General features: G+C 40.1%; 1 protein-coding gene across 3 annotated transcripts in view; it reads left to right on the top strand.

Moving 5' to 3' along the window:
- The window catches only part of BCL11B (BCL11 transcription factor B), a 150,775-nt gene extending 142,585 nt beyond the window's left edge, over positions 1–8,190 (top strand). Inside the window, exons 3-4 of one of the 3 annotated variants that reach the window (XM_086937751.1) lie at positions 1,786–3,642; positions 4,278–8,190. In XM_086937751.1, the coding sequence (XP_086793877.1) occupies positions 1,786–3,642; positions 4,278–4,321 (1,901 nt within the window). In that variant the 3' untranslated portion in view covers positions 4,322–8,190. Of the gene's footprint in view, positions 1–1,785; positions 3,928–4,277 lie in introns of those variants that run through there. The other 2 variants (XM_086937752.1, XM_086937750.1) reach the window with 2 other exon arrangements.
- Positions 8,191–17,156: the final 8,966 nt, after the last annotated feature.

The following is a 17,156-nucleotide window of genomic DNA, read 5'->3' as shown; positions in this document are numbered from 1 at the left end:
TAATAGGTCCCTCTTAATCATTCCTTCCTTGCCCTTCCACCTAACCCTAAACTGACGATCATTAAAACCCAAATTAGACCCCCCCCAACCCCTCTGGCGAACCTGAGTAGCTGCCCACTTGATGAACAAATGCCCACCACCCAAACATCCACTTCCTCAGCCGCTGGGCTGCTACCACACCTGAAATGAAACAAGCAGGCAGTAAGCAATTCATCATGCTACGCCTACTGCACATTCATCATCTCCCAAGGCCCACACATAGCTCCTGGAAAACTCTGACGACACACTAACCAGCTGCTTGATATCTTCGCATGCCCAACCTTTGTTTTCAGCTTCCGACGCTGCACCAATGCGAAAAGAGTGAGTGCTGTAATCCGCTGCCTTCAAACCCAACCGAACTTAAGTCTTTTGCAGCAAAGCTAGCAGCTGATACTTACTTCCACTAGCCACCAGTTCACCCTTACCTAAAATGGTGGCATGGAGCCCAATTTATCCCCTTAAAATACCTTGTGCTGTAATTTGGCTAGGTAGGTAGCTCAAAACAAAATGGCAGTCACTGGACTGTGCCACCATCGCAGTCTGCCCTATGAGTAGTCTTCCTGCTGGTCAGCTGCACGCAAGGCTCCCTCGCCAAATCTGTACAGCACTCACCACGTCTTCCTCAGAAAGTATTTAAGGTGTCTTTTACCCACAAGTTTTTGTTCAATAACAACTACATTTTCATCTTAAATGTGAAACATTCATTGTTCCTCTGATTCTAGTCTCCCAGGCTGGCACCTTAAGTGCACCACTGCTTGATTGACACCCTAACACAATAGCAGGAAATATGCAGTGGCATCACTGCGGTGTGGCATGGTTTTCCCATTCATACTGGTGGCATGGGAAGTTGGTAGTGCTCCCTTGTATCACTTTTAGACACATATATATTCACCAGAGGAAAATGAATGCCTGTCTTTACTAGAGAACATTCATATTTTGTTACATAATATATTCTTCCGGTACAACCTTAGTGTCCAGATCTGAACCATGTGGAACGCTCATTGATGATACAATTGCCCTTTTCATGTAAACGGAAGTCAGTAAGGTTTAATAAGTTGAGCGCAGATCACTGTCTAATGGTGTATTGTTTAAGTGGATGTTGAGAGGGGTAATTTTATGACTATTGTGCAACTTACAGCAGGGAAACATATTATGCAGTCACCGCTGTGTTAGCATACACCTCTAGAGTCCTCTCACTTTTCCAGCTGACCCCTATGAATGGCTGAAGGAAGGCCTATTCCTGATGTAAACTCTGCGGTTACTCAAAACGTGTCATGTTGGTGCATAAGGGGCAATACGTGGCTGCTGGCTGTAGCTAGCAAAATAGATTGGTGGGCTAATGCACCCTCTAGATTGATCTGTGAATAACTTGTAGGCCGTTAGCTCAAAATACTAGGGGGCTGTCAATTCATTCTGAGCTCAAAAGAAAGTGAAGTAGCACATATTATTACGGTGTAAACCTAGCCGAGTGTTTGTGTGCTGTATACAATTGTGTTTAAAAACAAATATTTATTCTTGCAAAAGCTTGGCGTGTTCGCCCTTGACTTGGGCACTTTAAGGGTTTTTCTAGGAAAAGCAGCAAGATTTTTAGAGTACTCCTAGAAAAGGAGTATCTGTGTATTTTATGCCTTCAGTCAAAAGTGTATTTCAATGAAAGCTTGCATCTAAAATTAATAGATTTTGTAAAATAAGTTTTATGTGATTCATAGTATATTATTTTAAAACACATTTGTTTTTATTTTGCAGGTAAAGATGAGCCTTCAAGCTATATTTGCACAACATGCAAGCAGCCTTTTAACAGTGCGTGGTTCTTGCTTCAGCATGCCCAGAACACGCATGGATTTCGCATCTACCTTGAAGCAAGCCCTTCCAGCAGTTCACTTACACCACGCATCAGCATCCCTCCTCCTCTGGGACCGGAGAGTATTGCACCGTCCCCGCTGATGAACTTCCTGGGCGATACCAACCCATTCAGTCTTTTACGAATGACAGGACCACTCCTGCGTGAACACCCTGGCTTTGATGCTCGGCTTCCCAACACTCCACCACTATTTAGTCCACCCCCACGCCACCATCTGGACCCACATCGCCTTAGTGCCGAAGAAATGGGGTTAGTTGCTCAGCATCCCAGTGCCTTTGACAGAGTTATGCGTCTCAACCCCATGGCAATTGAGTCCCCAGCAATGGATTTCTCCAGAAGGCTTCGAGAACTGGCAGGTAACAATTCCACTCCTCCTCCTGTCTCACCCAACCGTGGCAACCCTATGCATCGTATGTTGAACCCTTTTCAGCCAAGCCCTAAATCACCTTTTTTAAGTACTCCGCCACCATTACCACCAATGCCTCCTAATAGTACTACTCCACCCCAACCCCTAGCAAAGAGCAAGTCCTGCGAATTTTGTGGAAAAACATTCAAGTTTCAGAGCAATCTTATAGTGCATCGCCGTAGTCATACAGGAGAGAAACCATACAAATGCCAGCTGTGTGACCATGCCTGTTCTCAAGCCAGTAAGCTGAAACGCCATATGAAAACACATATGCACAAGTCTGGCTCCATGACTGGCAGGTCAGAGGATGGACTGTCCACAACAAGTTCTCCGGAGCCAGGCACAAGCGATCTCACCGGAGAAGGAGGGAAATCTAATGATAATGATTTCAGAAACGAAAGCGATCGCTCCCTGGGGCATGATAATGAGGAAGAGGAGGAAGAGGAAGAGGAGGAAGAAGAGGAACTTGAAAATGAAAGTAGACCAGAATCTAGTTTTAGCATGGACTCAGAAATTAGCCGAAACAGAGAAAACGGTTCCAAGCCTCTACATGACGAAAAATCCATTATGCTAGGAAAAGTCATGGAGAATGTAGGCCTTGGGGCCTTGCAGCAATATAATGACATGTTAGCTGAGAAACAGAAAAGGAGTCATTTCATGAAGAGGTCCAATGACCCTCGAGACTTGTGTCGGCGGCATCCAGGTGATGAGGACATTGTCAGGCGAGAACTTGAGCATAATGAGGAAGGGACAGTAAATGGTAGGAACTTTGGCCCAGGAGAACCTTTTCATGGTTTGCTCCCTCGAAAGCCAACTCCAATCACAAGCCCTGGTTTAAATAACTCATCTTCAAAAAGAATAAAAGTAGAGAAAGAATTGGAGTTACCACCAGCACCAATGATCCCACAAGAAAATGTTTACTCACAGTGGCTGGTTGGATATGCAGCATCAAGGCACTTCATGAAGGATCCATTCATAGGATTCACAGACTCCCGACAATCTCCCTTTGCAACCTCATCTGAACATTCTTCAGAAAATGGAAGCCTACGTTTCTCTACTCCACCAGGTGACATGCTAGATGGGGGTCTCTCAGGGCGCAGTGGGACAGCAAGTGGAGGCAGCACTCCGCACATCGGTCCTGGTCGACCCAGTTCCAAGGAGGGACGGCGGAGTGATACTTGCGAATACTGTGGCAAAGTCTTTAAGAACTGCAGCAACCTCACAGTGCACCGTCGGAGCCACACTGGAGAGCGGCCTTACAAATGCGAGCTCTGCAACTATGCATGTGCCCAGAGCAGCAAGCTGACACGTCATATGAAAACGCATGGCCAGCTAGGTAAGGAGGTCTACCACTGCGACATGTGCCAGATGCCCTTCAGTGTTTACAGCACCCTGGAGAAACATATGAAAAAGTGGCATGGAGAACATTTGCTTTCAAATGATGTAAAAATTGAGCAGGCAGAAAGAAGCTAAGCCCCCCCAACTGGGTTAATTCAGGGGTCTGGGTATCATTTAATTTGTACAGTCTGTTGCCAACTGAGAAAAGCTGACCTAACTTGCCTCTTTAAATATACCTTAGCATAACTATTTAAGTGCCAGATACTGACACTTAAATATAACCTGTGTCTACAAAGTTCTGTTAAACCCAAGGGTTGATTAAGGCAGTAAAATGTGGAGCCTTTTAACTGTGCAATAATTTCTGTATTTATTGGGTTTTTGTAATTTTTGGCATGTGCAGGTACTTTTATTTTTTATTCTTGTTTAAAGTTCATTTACATTTTGTTGGGTATCCCATTTTAATTTTACCCTCTAGTAGCCTGAGATTACTTGCGCTGTAGGGGAGGAGCATATCTTTTAAATTATCATTTTTGGGCTGCTGCTTTTTTTGAATTTAAGCTAAGCATGTGTAATTTCTTGCAAAGAAGCCAAAACTTAAGTAACTTTTCTTTTCTCTTTTTTTTTCCTTTAAAGCATGGAGATCAGAAAAAAATTGTACAGCGGATAACAATCTTTGAAATTGTAGCACTTAACTTTCTTTCGTAATTGGAACTGATATGTAGCACTGTTGATGTCACTAATGATAAGAGGCCTTTTTCTCTGCAAATTTCAACATGGACACGTACTTAAATAGGAGATGGTATTGATTGAAGGCAGCTACAGTAAACCTGGCAATAGCATACTTATTGTGCATTATGAGCAGATATTCACCCTGGTGTAAGTGATATACATCAAGATGTAATCATTTTGTCACTTGTTGCAAAATAAGATCAGAATATCTGGTTGTGAGACCTCTTTGGGGGGATATCTAAGATGGGCCCTGAAGAACGAACGTCCACATTTGTAACACGAAAAAAGCAGTTTAGCATACTTGTGCATATTAATTATTTTACAAGTGCACTGCTACTGTCATTGATCGTGTTGGTGAGGTATATAAACAGTAGCATCTAATCGGATATTTAAGATGCTTATTGGGTGGTTTGTAGTTTAATCAGAATTATAGTCGGTTATCTCGTATAATGCACAATAATGTTATTGTAAGAAGACAAGCTAATCACAAACTCCAGTAATGTTAACTGTTTTTGAGCTATGTATTATAGCAGACATATAGTGCATTTGCTCTACTTTTCCCATTTTTGTTATTTAGCTATTAGGACTAGCAAGAACAGTGGATGATAAAGGTTAGAGATTTTAATTATGTTGACCCGCACTTTAAAACTTTTGTTTGAGTTTGAATGGCTTCTAAACAAGAAATTACACCATAGTATAATCTATGGCCCAACGTTGGGCTTAAACTATAAGGGAACCGCTGAGATTCAGTGCCGGTGTTGCTAAGCATGGCATTCACAATACTGGCACTATAAAATAAAACGTAATATATTGGACAGTTTCTCTACTGCCATTCAATTTGATGTGAGTGCCTTGAAAACTGATCTTCCTATTTGAGTCTCTTGAGACAAATGCAAAACATTTTTTGTGAAACAAAAAAGACATTTAAAAATAGTAAAACAAGAAAAGTACATTTTTCTAAAACAATCCACATTTACTTAAACAAATTCCTGGTTGAAGACAGTGGACATGAAAATGCCATAAGAGCCAATCTAATGAAGATGTAAACCCAGCACAACTTCGGACGTCCATTAGCTGAATTATTCTCAGCATTTTTATTTTTCAGGACAACGCTGCTTAGAAAATGGAATGGAAATTATTTACTGCTGAATTGAAACTGAAATGACACAAGTTACGAGTTGTTATCGTTGAATGGAAAGTAAAACAATTCAGGAACAACGGCAAATTTTTTAAAGTTAAATTAGTGCACTCTGTCTTAAGATACGTTTACAGTATTGAATACATACAAGGGTAAAAGAAATTGTGTGTATGTGTGTTTGAGCGATAATTTTTTTTTCAAAGTTTGCTTAATAGGTTTTAAAATGCCATAATGGCCATGTATATATATATTGTTTTTTCCTTTGGTGACGGGGTTTTAGTATATATTATATATATTAAAATTTCTTGATTACTGTAAAAGTGGACCAGTATTTGTAATAATGGAGAATGCCTGGGCATTTTACAAAAACAGAAAAAAATCTTTTCCTTGAAAATGTTGCAGTAAAATTTAAATGGTGGGTCTATAAAATTTGTTCTTGTCACTGTAACTGTAAAGTCTGAGTTTTAGTCAATTTTTCCTGCCTTGGGTGTTGAATTTTTATTTCTAAAATGTATAGAAACTTGTATATGGGGATTCAGCGGTGATTGCTACACCATGTAGAAAAAGTACGTAGGAAAAAAGTGCTTAATATTGTTATTGCTTTGCAGAAAAAAATCACATTCCTGACCTGTACTTATTTTTCACTTCGTTCCCTCTTCCCCTTTTTTTCTGGAATGGATATCGTTATTGGTTGGTTCATATAATGTAGGCACTTGCTGTATTTTTACTGGAGCTTGTAATTTTTTAACTGTAAGCTTGTCCTTTTAAAGGGATTCAATGTTCCTTTTTTGTTAGTAAATTTGGAGAAAAAAAACAAACCAGCTGCCATAATATATTTTTTTTAATTTGGCAGGATAAAATATTAAAAAAATTAAAACAAAATAAAAAAAATTTGTATGTTGAGTCCGATTGTACAGGAATCAAGGGTTGTTTGATGACCTTTGTGTAAAAGAAGCAGAACAGATTAAGTAATTTTGTTTGTTCACAGATAATTTTAGTTGTATATATTTTTTGTCAGAATTGGCCTACAGAAAGTGCTGTTCCAACAGGGCTCTAATAATCTTATACGCTGCCTGGACCTTGCATCAAGGGTTTCCCAGGTACAGCCACATCAGGCTGCTTGGTAATTGCAATTCATTTGAAGGGGAATTCAGTTTTGTAAAAAATAAATAAATAAAACGTGTTTAAAGCAACATTCCATCAATGCTCTTTGCAGTAAATAGATGGGGATTTCCTGAAAATTACAAGATGAGGTTAGGCAGCTTTCATCTTTTGTACGTAATCTAATCCCTAATTGAAAGGCCCCTTTCTATGATTTACAATCAGTTTTATGCATCTACTTGATGAAGGTGAAGTGACCTGCTGTTTAAACCATTCTACTTCAATTTAAGTTAAATTCTAGTGGTCCAGTTGCAGCCTCCCTTCCATTCCCCGTCACAACAGGACCTACTCTAAGTACAGGTCTCTCCTGTTTATTTCTTAGTTGCTTTGCTGCTGTCCCACTTCCCCCAATTTTACATTCCATTTGCTCCTGAATGTTTGAGGGCTGAGATGAAATGTGACATCCTTTGGTCTGTAAGCTTGATAAAATGATTTCTTAGCATATCTAAAGAGAAAATCACAGTCACTAAAAAGCAAGTAAATAAAAGGCACAGGAACAGTTATTTGTAGTAAAAATGTGCTACAGTATTCTGTAGCTCCTTAAAGATGAAACGTCACAATTTTTACTGACGAGGATAGATCCTAAGAATTCCTCATACTTGCGTGAATTTGCTACTTTTTGGGTATTAAAGATGCCCACTTCAGCATTACAGTCTTAACATAATATTTTAGTATGCACTATCATGGTGTTCACTGTCAAAAAGTAACACCAGCAGCAGGGTAGTCTTCAACTCACCTAACTTTAACAAACCACTGTAAATCAGAAACAAGCACAGGGATTTTGTTTCTACATCAATTATTGTAAATAAGGATTTTCTCTCCTAAAATAAAGCTTTCTTTACGAGGCCATAAGCACAATAACTCAGCCCATAATTGCTCTCCATAACAATTTTTTATTTTTTTTATTTATTTCACCACCACTAAAATTGTGGAATTCATTATTTATAAAAGTTTTTTAAACATTGAGTCCCTTGTAATTAATAGGTCAAATTGAGCATTTCATCCCAGCCCTGATAAAAACAAAATGACAGTCCAAGATTTTGTTTTGTCTCATACAACCTCATTTTTTATGGTGCTCTTCGTATTTTAGAACTGCAAAGCAAAGTCACATCACTTAAGTTGTTTGCATTTGTACTGGCAAGGCAAAATATTTTTATTACCTTTTCTATTATTGTATGAGCTTTTGTTGTTTACTTGGAGGTTTTGTCTTTTACTACAAGTTTGGAACTATTTATTATTGCTTGGTATTTGTGCTCTGTTTAAATTGAAAACGCGAGCACTTTTTTATTATGGATAAAAAACATTGAAATGGCCTGAGGTCGTTTCAATATGGCTTAGTGAAATATTTATTGTTCCTTTTATTCTCTGTACAAGATTTTGGCCTCTTTCTTTCCCTTATTGTCACAATGTTGAGTTCAGCATGTGTCTACCATTTCATTTGTACGCTCGTTCAAAACAAAGTTTGTTCCAGTTTCAAGTTATAAAAAATAAATTGGACATTTAACTTGACAATCTCCAGTTCTTGTCTTTCATGTGTTTCTTCCTGAACGCGTACAGATCTAAAATCGATGCTCAACCTGGGCGTAGATGTGATGAGAAGCTTAGAAGATTTAAGCTCAACTCCTCTTTATGTGATTTGTTTGCATCCACAAGCTGAATAAATAAACACCACTAAGCAAAACACAAGGTTGTTGACATTTAATGCATGGACACTACATGGAGAACAACATATATATTTCATTTTAGCTTGCAAGATCTCAAAAGGTTTTTTAAAAAAAGTCCAACTTGTTGGATAGCTAGTTAATGCCGAAGATTTAACCTTTTTGCGTACTTGGAACTTGTAATATGTACACATTGCAACATTCCCACAACATTTATAAAAGAATGTAATTAACAAAACCCTTTTGTACCAATCGAAGCACATTTCTCGAAAATGATATGGGGCATCCCAATGCAAGAAACATAACTTGTCTATTAAATCAGCCCTTCGGGCATAACCGGCTTGTCCTCAAAAAGATCTGCTATCCAGTGAAAGCAACTTGGAATCTTGTGAGTTTGTCAGGACTATCAGTGGTATCTAATGAAGGTGTTTATGTGAACTTTGAATGGAGGTAAATGCAATCACATCACACACAAAGACGGCTCCCCCTTGAATTTTCCCTCAAATATTATTTCAGTAGGGTGAATGGAAAACTCACACTGTTAATGAAATAATGCTGCAGCGATCCTAGTGACCAAATCAGTCAAGCCGATAATTTTTCCCACACAGGTCTTTAAACATCGAGGGTGCCATAGTCTGTCCTTAGTAGGTCTGACATTCATCATCTGTGATGGTTGTAGGTCCAGCTGAAGCGTATATACATTACTAGTTCGAGTATTTGTTGCAGTACATGTCGGCTGAGCAGCTACTAAGACAGAAATGTGAAGACACACTGGTAAGTGATGGTAAATGCGACAACTACATATTGACAGCCCAAATCAAATAACTATAGCATGAACAAGGTAGCAAATTAATAAAAAAGGCCAACGTAACGTAATATAAGATCGCGGGGGTAGACAAAAAACTTGTGTACCAAAGGTTACCTTGAATGGAAACTGTAATTATTATTTTAGGTTAATAGTTGCATTGCACACACTGGTCGCTTACAACCCTACATGGAGTTCTGAAAGTTGACCTATAAATAGGTTGTATGGCATTACAGCGCGGGCTTTTACCCCGCGTGCCATTATGATGCTGTTTTTACAACGCAAGTCGTTACAACGACTTGTGCTGGATAGTGGAATAGTCTAATTTTCTATTCCAACTGCAGCCTATGTTACAGTAGGGAAGGTGTTGGAATAGAAAATTAAACTATTCCTTTTCCAACAGCGCTCTCCAGCGCAAGTCGTTGAAACCACCTGCGTTGTAAAAGCAGCGTCGTAATGGCAGCGCGTGGTAATGTCCGCGTTGTGATGGCTGCTCACCTATAAATAGCTTTGTCATAGTGCTACCAAATCATTGTTCTTGCAAAACATAGAAACATTTGTACTCATGAAAATAAATGCAAAGGAAAAATGCAAAATTGGAAAAATTCAGTAGACTCCTGTAATTTCCATATTCAAAATAGATAGCTAACAATATTAAACATGCATTACATAATGAGGAAACAAATGTGACAATGATTAGAGATGAAACACAATGTATAGATCCTTGCAACTGAACTTCCTATGGTAAAGTGAAATAAAAACTGCTACAAAAATTGTGTTTATTTTTTCTAAAACAGTTGTTCGAGAATGTGTAATGCTAAATGTAATTGACATATTATGAGCCGTAAAGGCACATTTCAAATTCTGCCGAAAACAGTCTTACCATGCATACATGGAGCAGCCGTACTGAGAAATATTGACTTCACAGATAAGCAGTTTTTTGGCAAGGTCATCAGTAAGGAGGACTGATGTATGTGAATTAATGGAAAACGAAAACTGAGAACCCACAATGGAGGAAACCAATTCATGGAAAACCAAATTTAAGGATATACAAAAAATCGAAAATTAAACTACACATTTTAAGGGAAAGGTCATTTTAAGGAAAAATTAAATAATACAATAAATTTGGGTGAAGTGGGGTTTTTGGGTTCAGGGATGGGTAATGTTTAGGGTGATGAGGGGTTATTAGGGGTCAGGAATATTTGGAGTTCGGGCATAGAAAGGGGGTTTTAGGATTCAGTGATGGGTAGAGTGTATGGTGTTGAGGGGCTTTAGGGTCCACAGATGAGTGGTGTTTAGGTGTGTGAGGTGTCTTTAGGTGTCTTTAGGTTTCAGAGATGGGTGGAGTGTAAGAGTGTTGAGAGGTTTTAGTTTTCATGGATGGAAGGAGTGTTGTGCTTGTGAGGGTTTTTAAGGTTCAATTATGGATAGCGGCTTAGGCAGTAAAGAGTTTTTTGGGTTCAGGATGGGGTGGAGATTAGGGTGGTGAAGAATTTTAAGGATTCCGGGGAAGGTGGAGTTTAAATGTAGAACATGGTTTTTATGGTTCAGGGAGGAGTAGTTTAAAGTAATGAGTTCTTATGGGTCAGGGTTGGCTGGTGTTTAAGGGCAGTGAGGATTCTTTTGGGTTCAAGGATGGGTGGAGTTTGGTTGTACTGCGGTGTTGGATGGGGTGGGTGGGATTTAGGCATAGAAAGGGTCTTTTAGGGTTCAGAAATGGGTGGAGATAGGGTAGTGAATGATTTTATGGTTCAAAGATGGTCAATATCTGGGCTAGCAAGGGCTTTTTGGCTTCAGGGAGGAGTTTAGTGTAGGTGTGGTGAGGGGTTTTAGGGGTGCAGGAATTGATGGTGTTTAGGGGTTTTGAGGGGTCATCGATTGATGGTGTTTACAGGTGATTATGGGTCAGATAAATTAAAAGCATCTGAAGTAATTATTTGACAACGTAAAAAATATAAATATGAAATAATGGACCCTGAAGTTAAACACTGACAAATATTTCCGACAAAACTGTTTCCTTAAGTGAGACTGGCAACCATTGCATTTACACCCAAAAAATAATTCAAAATCCAATTCTGACCAAAAAGACATTCTATGAATTGGTTTCCACTAAAAGGTAATTGCCATTCATCCTGAACATTTCTATTATACTGTTTCTCAGTAATGGTATTCCATAAAATTGTTTTTCTGTGAAATAATATACAACCAAAAAGGACTTACTACCTCTGGAGTTCACACTTCGAAGACAAGGGCAAATATTAAACATTATGAAAGCAAGAACATTTCTAGAAGATACCAGCTTGACTATCTTACACCTGGTTATGAAATGATTCCCAAATTAGGGCGCTTGCAAGCTAGAAGTTGTTATATGGTGTCTGTCACTGCCCAACAACTATGACGAAACTGAATCAAGTGGACGCCAGTGCTGAGACCATACTGTAGAAGCTATCACAAAAAGTTACTGGGCAGGGAAAAATGCCTGAAGACTTCACAAGAGAATGTTTTACATTCAAAGGTACTACTCTAAGTTGTCCAGTATCAAATAACTAGTTTAAGCATACTTGTCTACTACTGACGCTACCACTTCTCAGTACTCATGCTGGATCTTGGATGTTATTCCCCACATCGCAGTCTGCGTCTGTCCCTATTGGATTTGTGGGGACTTCTAGGGGTTCCTCTTCATTAGACTACTGAGTTGCTCGAGTTCAGGCTGGAGTCTAAGAGAAAAAAAGAGTTTGCTACTCTGTGACCGTTTTGGGGCTAACTTCATCCAACCTAACTGGTTATTAAAATAGAGGCTTCTGGCTAATCCTACCAGAAATAAGATTCAATAGATCGGAATTAATTATTTTTGTGCACCAGGTGAGGTCAAGGATTAAGGCATGTCCTAGACAAGGACACATTGGCCGAAAGGATACACTGTCAGCATGTCCACCAAACATGGCCATCACACTGAGTCTCATAGTAAGTGTAGCTATGTAAGTGCATAATGTGAATGCTTTGTCTAGAGTGCATGGATACTTCCATAACATTTACACTTCATTTCCCAGCCCTTTTTCCACAGGCCGTGCCACACTTTTTAATTTGGGTGTTATCATGCTCAGACAAGCCAGTTGTCACTCTTATTCCAGGTACACTGTTCCAGATATCACTGAGGGGGCATCTTGAACACTTCCAAGTGAACTGGAATGTAAACAGCTGTTGGTGGAGTGTGATTTTTCATCTGTCATCAAAACAGATTAATGGGAGGATCCAGGGGAGACCCTCTCCTGGCAAATATCTGCAGTCTCTTACCTGGCACTAGGACCTTGAAACAAAGCCCGGTCTACTCTTTGCAGTGAAACAGACATGTTCCTTCCTATTACTACAATGTCTTCAGTTATACATTATAATCCGGTTGACCACTTCATTGTCTACTTTGGATGGGACAGCCACATGGTAAACTTGGGAGCTCCCTGTTAGTGCAGGTCTTTGTACTGTGGCTGTTGCTCTACTGAAATGCGTTTTACAATTCCTCAGAAGGACTTATCCATACAGGAGAAAGATGCACAGATTCAAAGGTGGGAAGCCAGCAAAATCTCACATTTTGAATATGGGGAAGGTGCAGGCAAGCTTCTTGCTTGGAAGAGTAGAGCGGATAGAGCCAGGAGCTATATTAAAGAGATTCAAGATGAAAGAAGTATTGCTGCAACGGATGAAGAAATTCGGGATGCCTTTCAGTCCTTCTTTCAGAACATCTATCTGGAGGATGGTAATGTAGATAGACAGCGTGCCCAAAGGTGGCTTGAGGATATGACGCTTCCCTCTCTTACTACGGAACAAAAAAAATACTTAGACAGGGAATTTTTTAAAAAGGGCAAGGCAGCTGGGCCTGATGGCTTATCCTCAGAAATATATAGGGCTATAGCGGATCATGTAATACCTTTTATGACGAGGCTCTTTAATCAGATTTTTCAAAAAGGCTTGACCCCGCCTGACTCATGGAGCAACGCCATTATAGTATTGATATTGAAATCCGGGAAAGCGGCATCTAATTGTGGGTCTTATAGACTCATATCCTTATTGAATACTGACTATAAAATCCTTACATCTATAATGGCAGCTCGACTGGGCACAGTGGTGGGGGATGTCCTGCACCTAGATCAGAAGGGCTTTGTAAGGGGACAGCAGTTATCACATTTAACTTAAGATCTTATTGGGGCATAGATCTAGCGTCCCCCTATGCTCTTCTTCTGGCAGCAATGACCTTAGACGCCACTAAGGCCTTCAACAGAGTAAATTGGTTGTACCTGTCGGAGGCTTTGAAGAAATTTAATCTCAGTGAGAAGTTTTGTCGCACCGTACAATCCATCTACAGGAGCCCTTCAGCTAGGCTGCTGGTAAATGGTGGTCTCACGGCACCCTTTAATATATCTAGGGGCACTAGACCGGGCTGCCCACTCTCCCCTCCCCTTTTCAATTTGTAAATCGAGCCATTTACCCATCGGCTAAGGGAGGATATTAACATTCAATCTTTTAGGTGTGGAGAGTCGGAGAGGAAGGTAGCCCTGTATGCCGAAGACATCTTAATTCTTACGGCTGACCTTGACAGGGCCTTTCTAGCGGTTATTAGTCAACCCCAAGATTTTGGTTTGGTTTCAGGGTAGGAAGTCAACGCGACTAAAACTGAGGTTATGGTCTGGACCCACGTGGCAAGTATGCAACAATATCAAATAAGTTCTACTATCAGGTATCTGGGAGTTAAAATAGTCCAAGATATAGCTAAGATTGCGGAAACAAATTTGATGGCAGTGTCGAGAGAATGTGTAAAGCTGATGCGGACCTGGACTACCTCTTTCAATTATTGGTAGGGCCAATCTGGCTAAAATGGCGATGCTCCCTAAAATCTCTTTTCTTTTTAATTGTATTTCTCTGCAGTTTGACAAAATATTAATTGATAAAATTCAGAGGGAGGTGAATTCTTTTGTGTGGGGGTATAAATATGCGAGATTGGCCTGGAAAAAGCTGAGGCGTCGTAGAGAGAAAGGGGTCTGGCTTTACCTGACATTCAAATTTATGCTTGGGCATTCCAATTTTCTCATGCCCGGATGCTTTTAAAAAGGCCGGCCAATACTGAGATAGGAGTGATGTTTTTAGCAATGCTTCGGGGGGCACATGTATCAGTGGAGGGCTTTATGTTTAAGTTTGGAGCTGTTCAATTTTTCAAGAAGGTTAGGCTAAAGGTGCTTCAGGGCTTTGCAAAATCTTGGGCAGATTTAAGGAAGGCTGTCTCTTTGGGTTATTTTTCTAACAAGGCTCCGCTGTGGGATTCACCCGGGAGTCCAGAATGTCTGAGAGATAGATTGGCAGCCCCTTTAAGGGAATCAGGCCTGGCAGTTTGGGAGGACCGGTTCATAGAAGGTAAACTATTAACTTGGGAACAACTCAGGGAGAAGGTTGGGACAGGTTTATCTAGGTTTAAATACCTCCAGCTGGCTAGCTGGGTTCAGGCTCAGTCACAGACTACTAGAGGTGGCTTACTAGGGGTAGGCTCCGATTTCGAGTTTAATATCCTGTCCAGACCACAAGGGAAAAAAGAAGTCTCCTTTTGTTATCAGGCAGTGTTGGAGGCAGTGGACGGAGAGTTTAAACTTGCGCAAGATACATGGGGGAATGTCTTGCCAGAACAAGAGTGTGATACCCTGTGGCTAACTTCTTGTAATCTGTTAAATGATATAGTAGAGCCTGCATGGCTAAAAAGAAACCATCTATATACTATCCACAGGGTTTATTTTAACCTGGCTTCGGACATCCATATGTTTAAAGAATGCCCTGCATTGGCCTCCTTTTGGGATAGCTTAGGCAAATTTATGTCTGACCTAATTTGCATCCCGGTTATTTTGGACTTTTCCTTAGTTTTCTTCGGTCTTCAAGAGAATGTCAAAGGACAAGCAAGATCTTTACTCTTTTATGCCGTCCTGGCTAGGAGGCAAATCTGCATAAAATAGACAGGCTCTATCCCTCCCTCCTTCTTTGAATGTCAATCTTCACTCGTGGTGACTTCGAAGTTGTACTTACTAAGACCAGGCAGCCAAAAGAAGAGAAGTTTTTGGAATATCCTGAAATCACGATGTGACCCGGAGGAGGTTTTTTTTTGTTTGTTTGTTTTTTACATCAGGGGTCCAATGATTATGCTGCCTGAAGTCTCTATGGCAAAGTTGGAACTACTCCCAGCGGTTGGGGGGAGTTATCAAGATAAGGTCATCTAGCTCAAGAAGCTTACGAAATAGAGATATCTCAGTGGATTTTTGAGTGCATATACCAGCCAGTCTTAGTGCCTGTAGGGGGACGAGGATAAATCCCTATCCACCTATGCCTCGCAGTTCGCTGAGTGTGCGTACGAACAGGCTGGAAAACCACACTCAAAGTGAGATGGGCAGTAAATGAGGACAACAAAAAAAGAGTAGAAAAATCTGGAAGGAGGATGCACTGTAAAGTAAAATCAGTCATCTAGGTATTCTAGAAGGGGCCATGCCTATATTTAAATTTGTTATCACATATGTAGAATCTGGGTTCAATCACAGTACAAAGTCATTTTGAAGATCTCACTTCTATTGGTTGTACGGTGTGAAAGAAAATAAATGAAGTTAGGGAATAGGTAGCCCAATATCATTGATCCGTAGGGGCAGAGTGGCAAGTTACAACCTCAGTCTCTGCTTACCTTCAATCTCTGTTTTCCCACCGTGCCTGCTATCCATCATATGTGATTTTCCCCATGTCTAGAAACCCCCTTTCCATTCTATCATGAATCCGGCTTGTAATTTTCAAGCACTGACCTTTAGTAGTCTATCTTGCTCTGTTTCCTTCTGTAGATCCTCAATCATGTAAATCTTAAACAAACTTTTTAGAAAAATGTTTTTCATTCTATGGTCCAATAATAGTTTTTCACAATAGTGGAGGCACAATATTAAAACATTTAAAGACCATTGCCCCAAAGTAATGTGGAATTCTTGTTTTTAAATTAGAGCTACCCAGCATTTGCATCACCACAATAATGGTTGTTCCCTACACTTAAGTAAAATATTAGCGGACCAAGGGATAAGGACACTACAATGTTTAAATACAAGTCTTGCAACCTTCACCTACCACTCCCTCTACACGCGGAGTAACTTTCATTTAAAGGGGTTAGGCTGCTTTTTTTTGTTTTTTGTTCAATAAAAATGCAAAAATATTTGGGGCTCATATGTTTCCATTAAAAAAGGAGGAGCAGTTTTGTTTGATGTGTCCTTAGTGAGCCAAGGAAGGTTTTCAGGAATGGAAAAGCAAAAACAGATTAGTTCCCATGCTCTTTTACACTTTCTCTGTTCTGTTTTTGCTATTGATGTATCTTACTGTTTGGGCCTCAGTGTCTGGAAGCCTTGCTAAACTCTGTCTGGTGGCCGTGAAGCATAGTTCTTCATGTCAAAAGAAACAGAAAAGTCCTGCAAAATTGAGAACTGTCCCGTCAAAGCACTTTGCAAGGGCAAGGAAAGATCAGGTTGACTGTAAAAAACGAATTTATCAGAAGCCCCAGTTCACGATTGTATCACTGTAGGAGAACAGTCTGTGACACTGATCACAGAAAGTCACACACTTCTTAGATCTAATAAACAGGGGCTGGATTTGGCTCCATTGACTCAGTCACCCCCACAGTTAGCTATACAGGTGTTACTGGTAACTCCGGGGCGGAGTTGAAGTGCATTATAAGTGATACCTTGAGGTTTCTTTGATAAATAAATAATTAGTAATTAGTAGAGAATCAATAATTCTGGATCCAACTCTCTCCAATGATTGCTCATTTTGTCCAGGACTTTCACAGGGAGATTTAGACTGCTTTCAGCAGCTGAATGCACTGTGTCACACTAAACAGATCTGCAGTGTTCCTCCAAATCTCATTATTACAACGGGGCCAATAATTGCATTTTGAGGGTTTGGGCTTTCTACGTTCCCTTCATCTCTATGCAAAATATGACTGATCACAAACACTCTTCACCACAAGT

The sequence above is a fragment of the Lissotriton vulgaris genome, chromosome 9 (genome assembly GCF_964263255.1).
Source record: "Lissotriton vulgaris chromosome 9, aLisVul1.2, whole genome shotgun sequence".
Taxonomy (NCBI): domain Eukaryota; kingdom Metazoa; phylum Chordata; class Amphibia; order Caudata; family Salamandridae; genus Lissotriton; species Lissotriton vulgaris.
The sequence above is the reverse complement of the archived record's forward strand: the minus strand, read 5'-3'. Positions and strand labels throughout refer to the sequence as shown.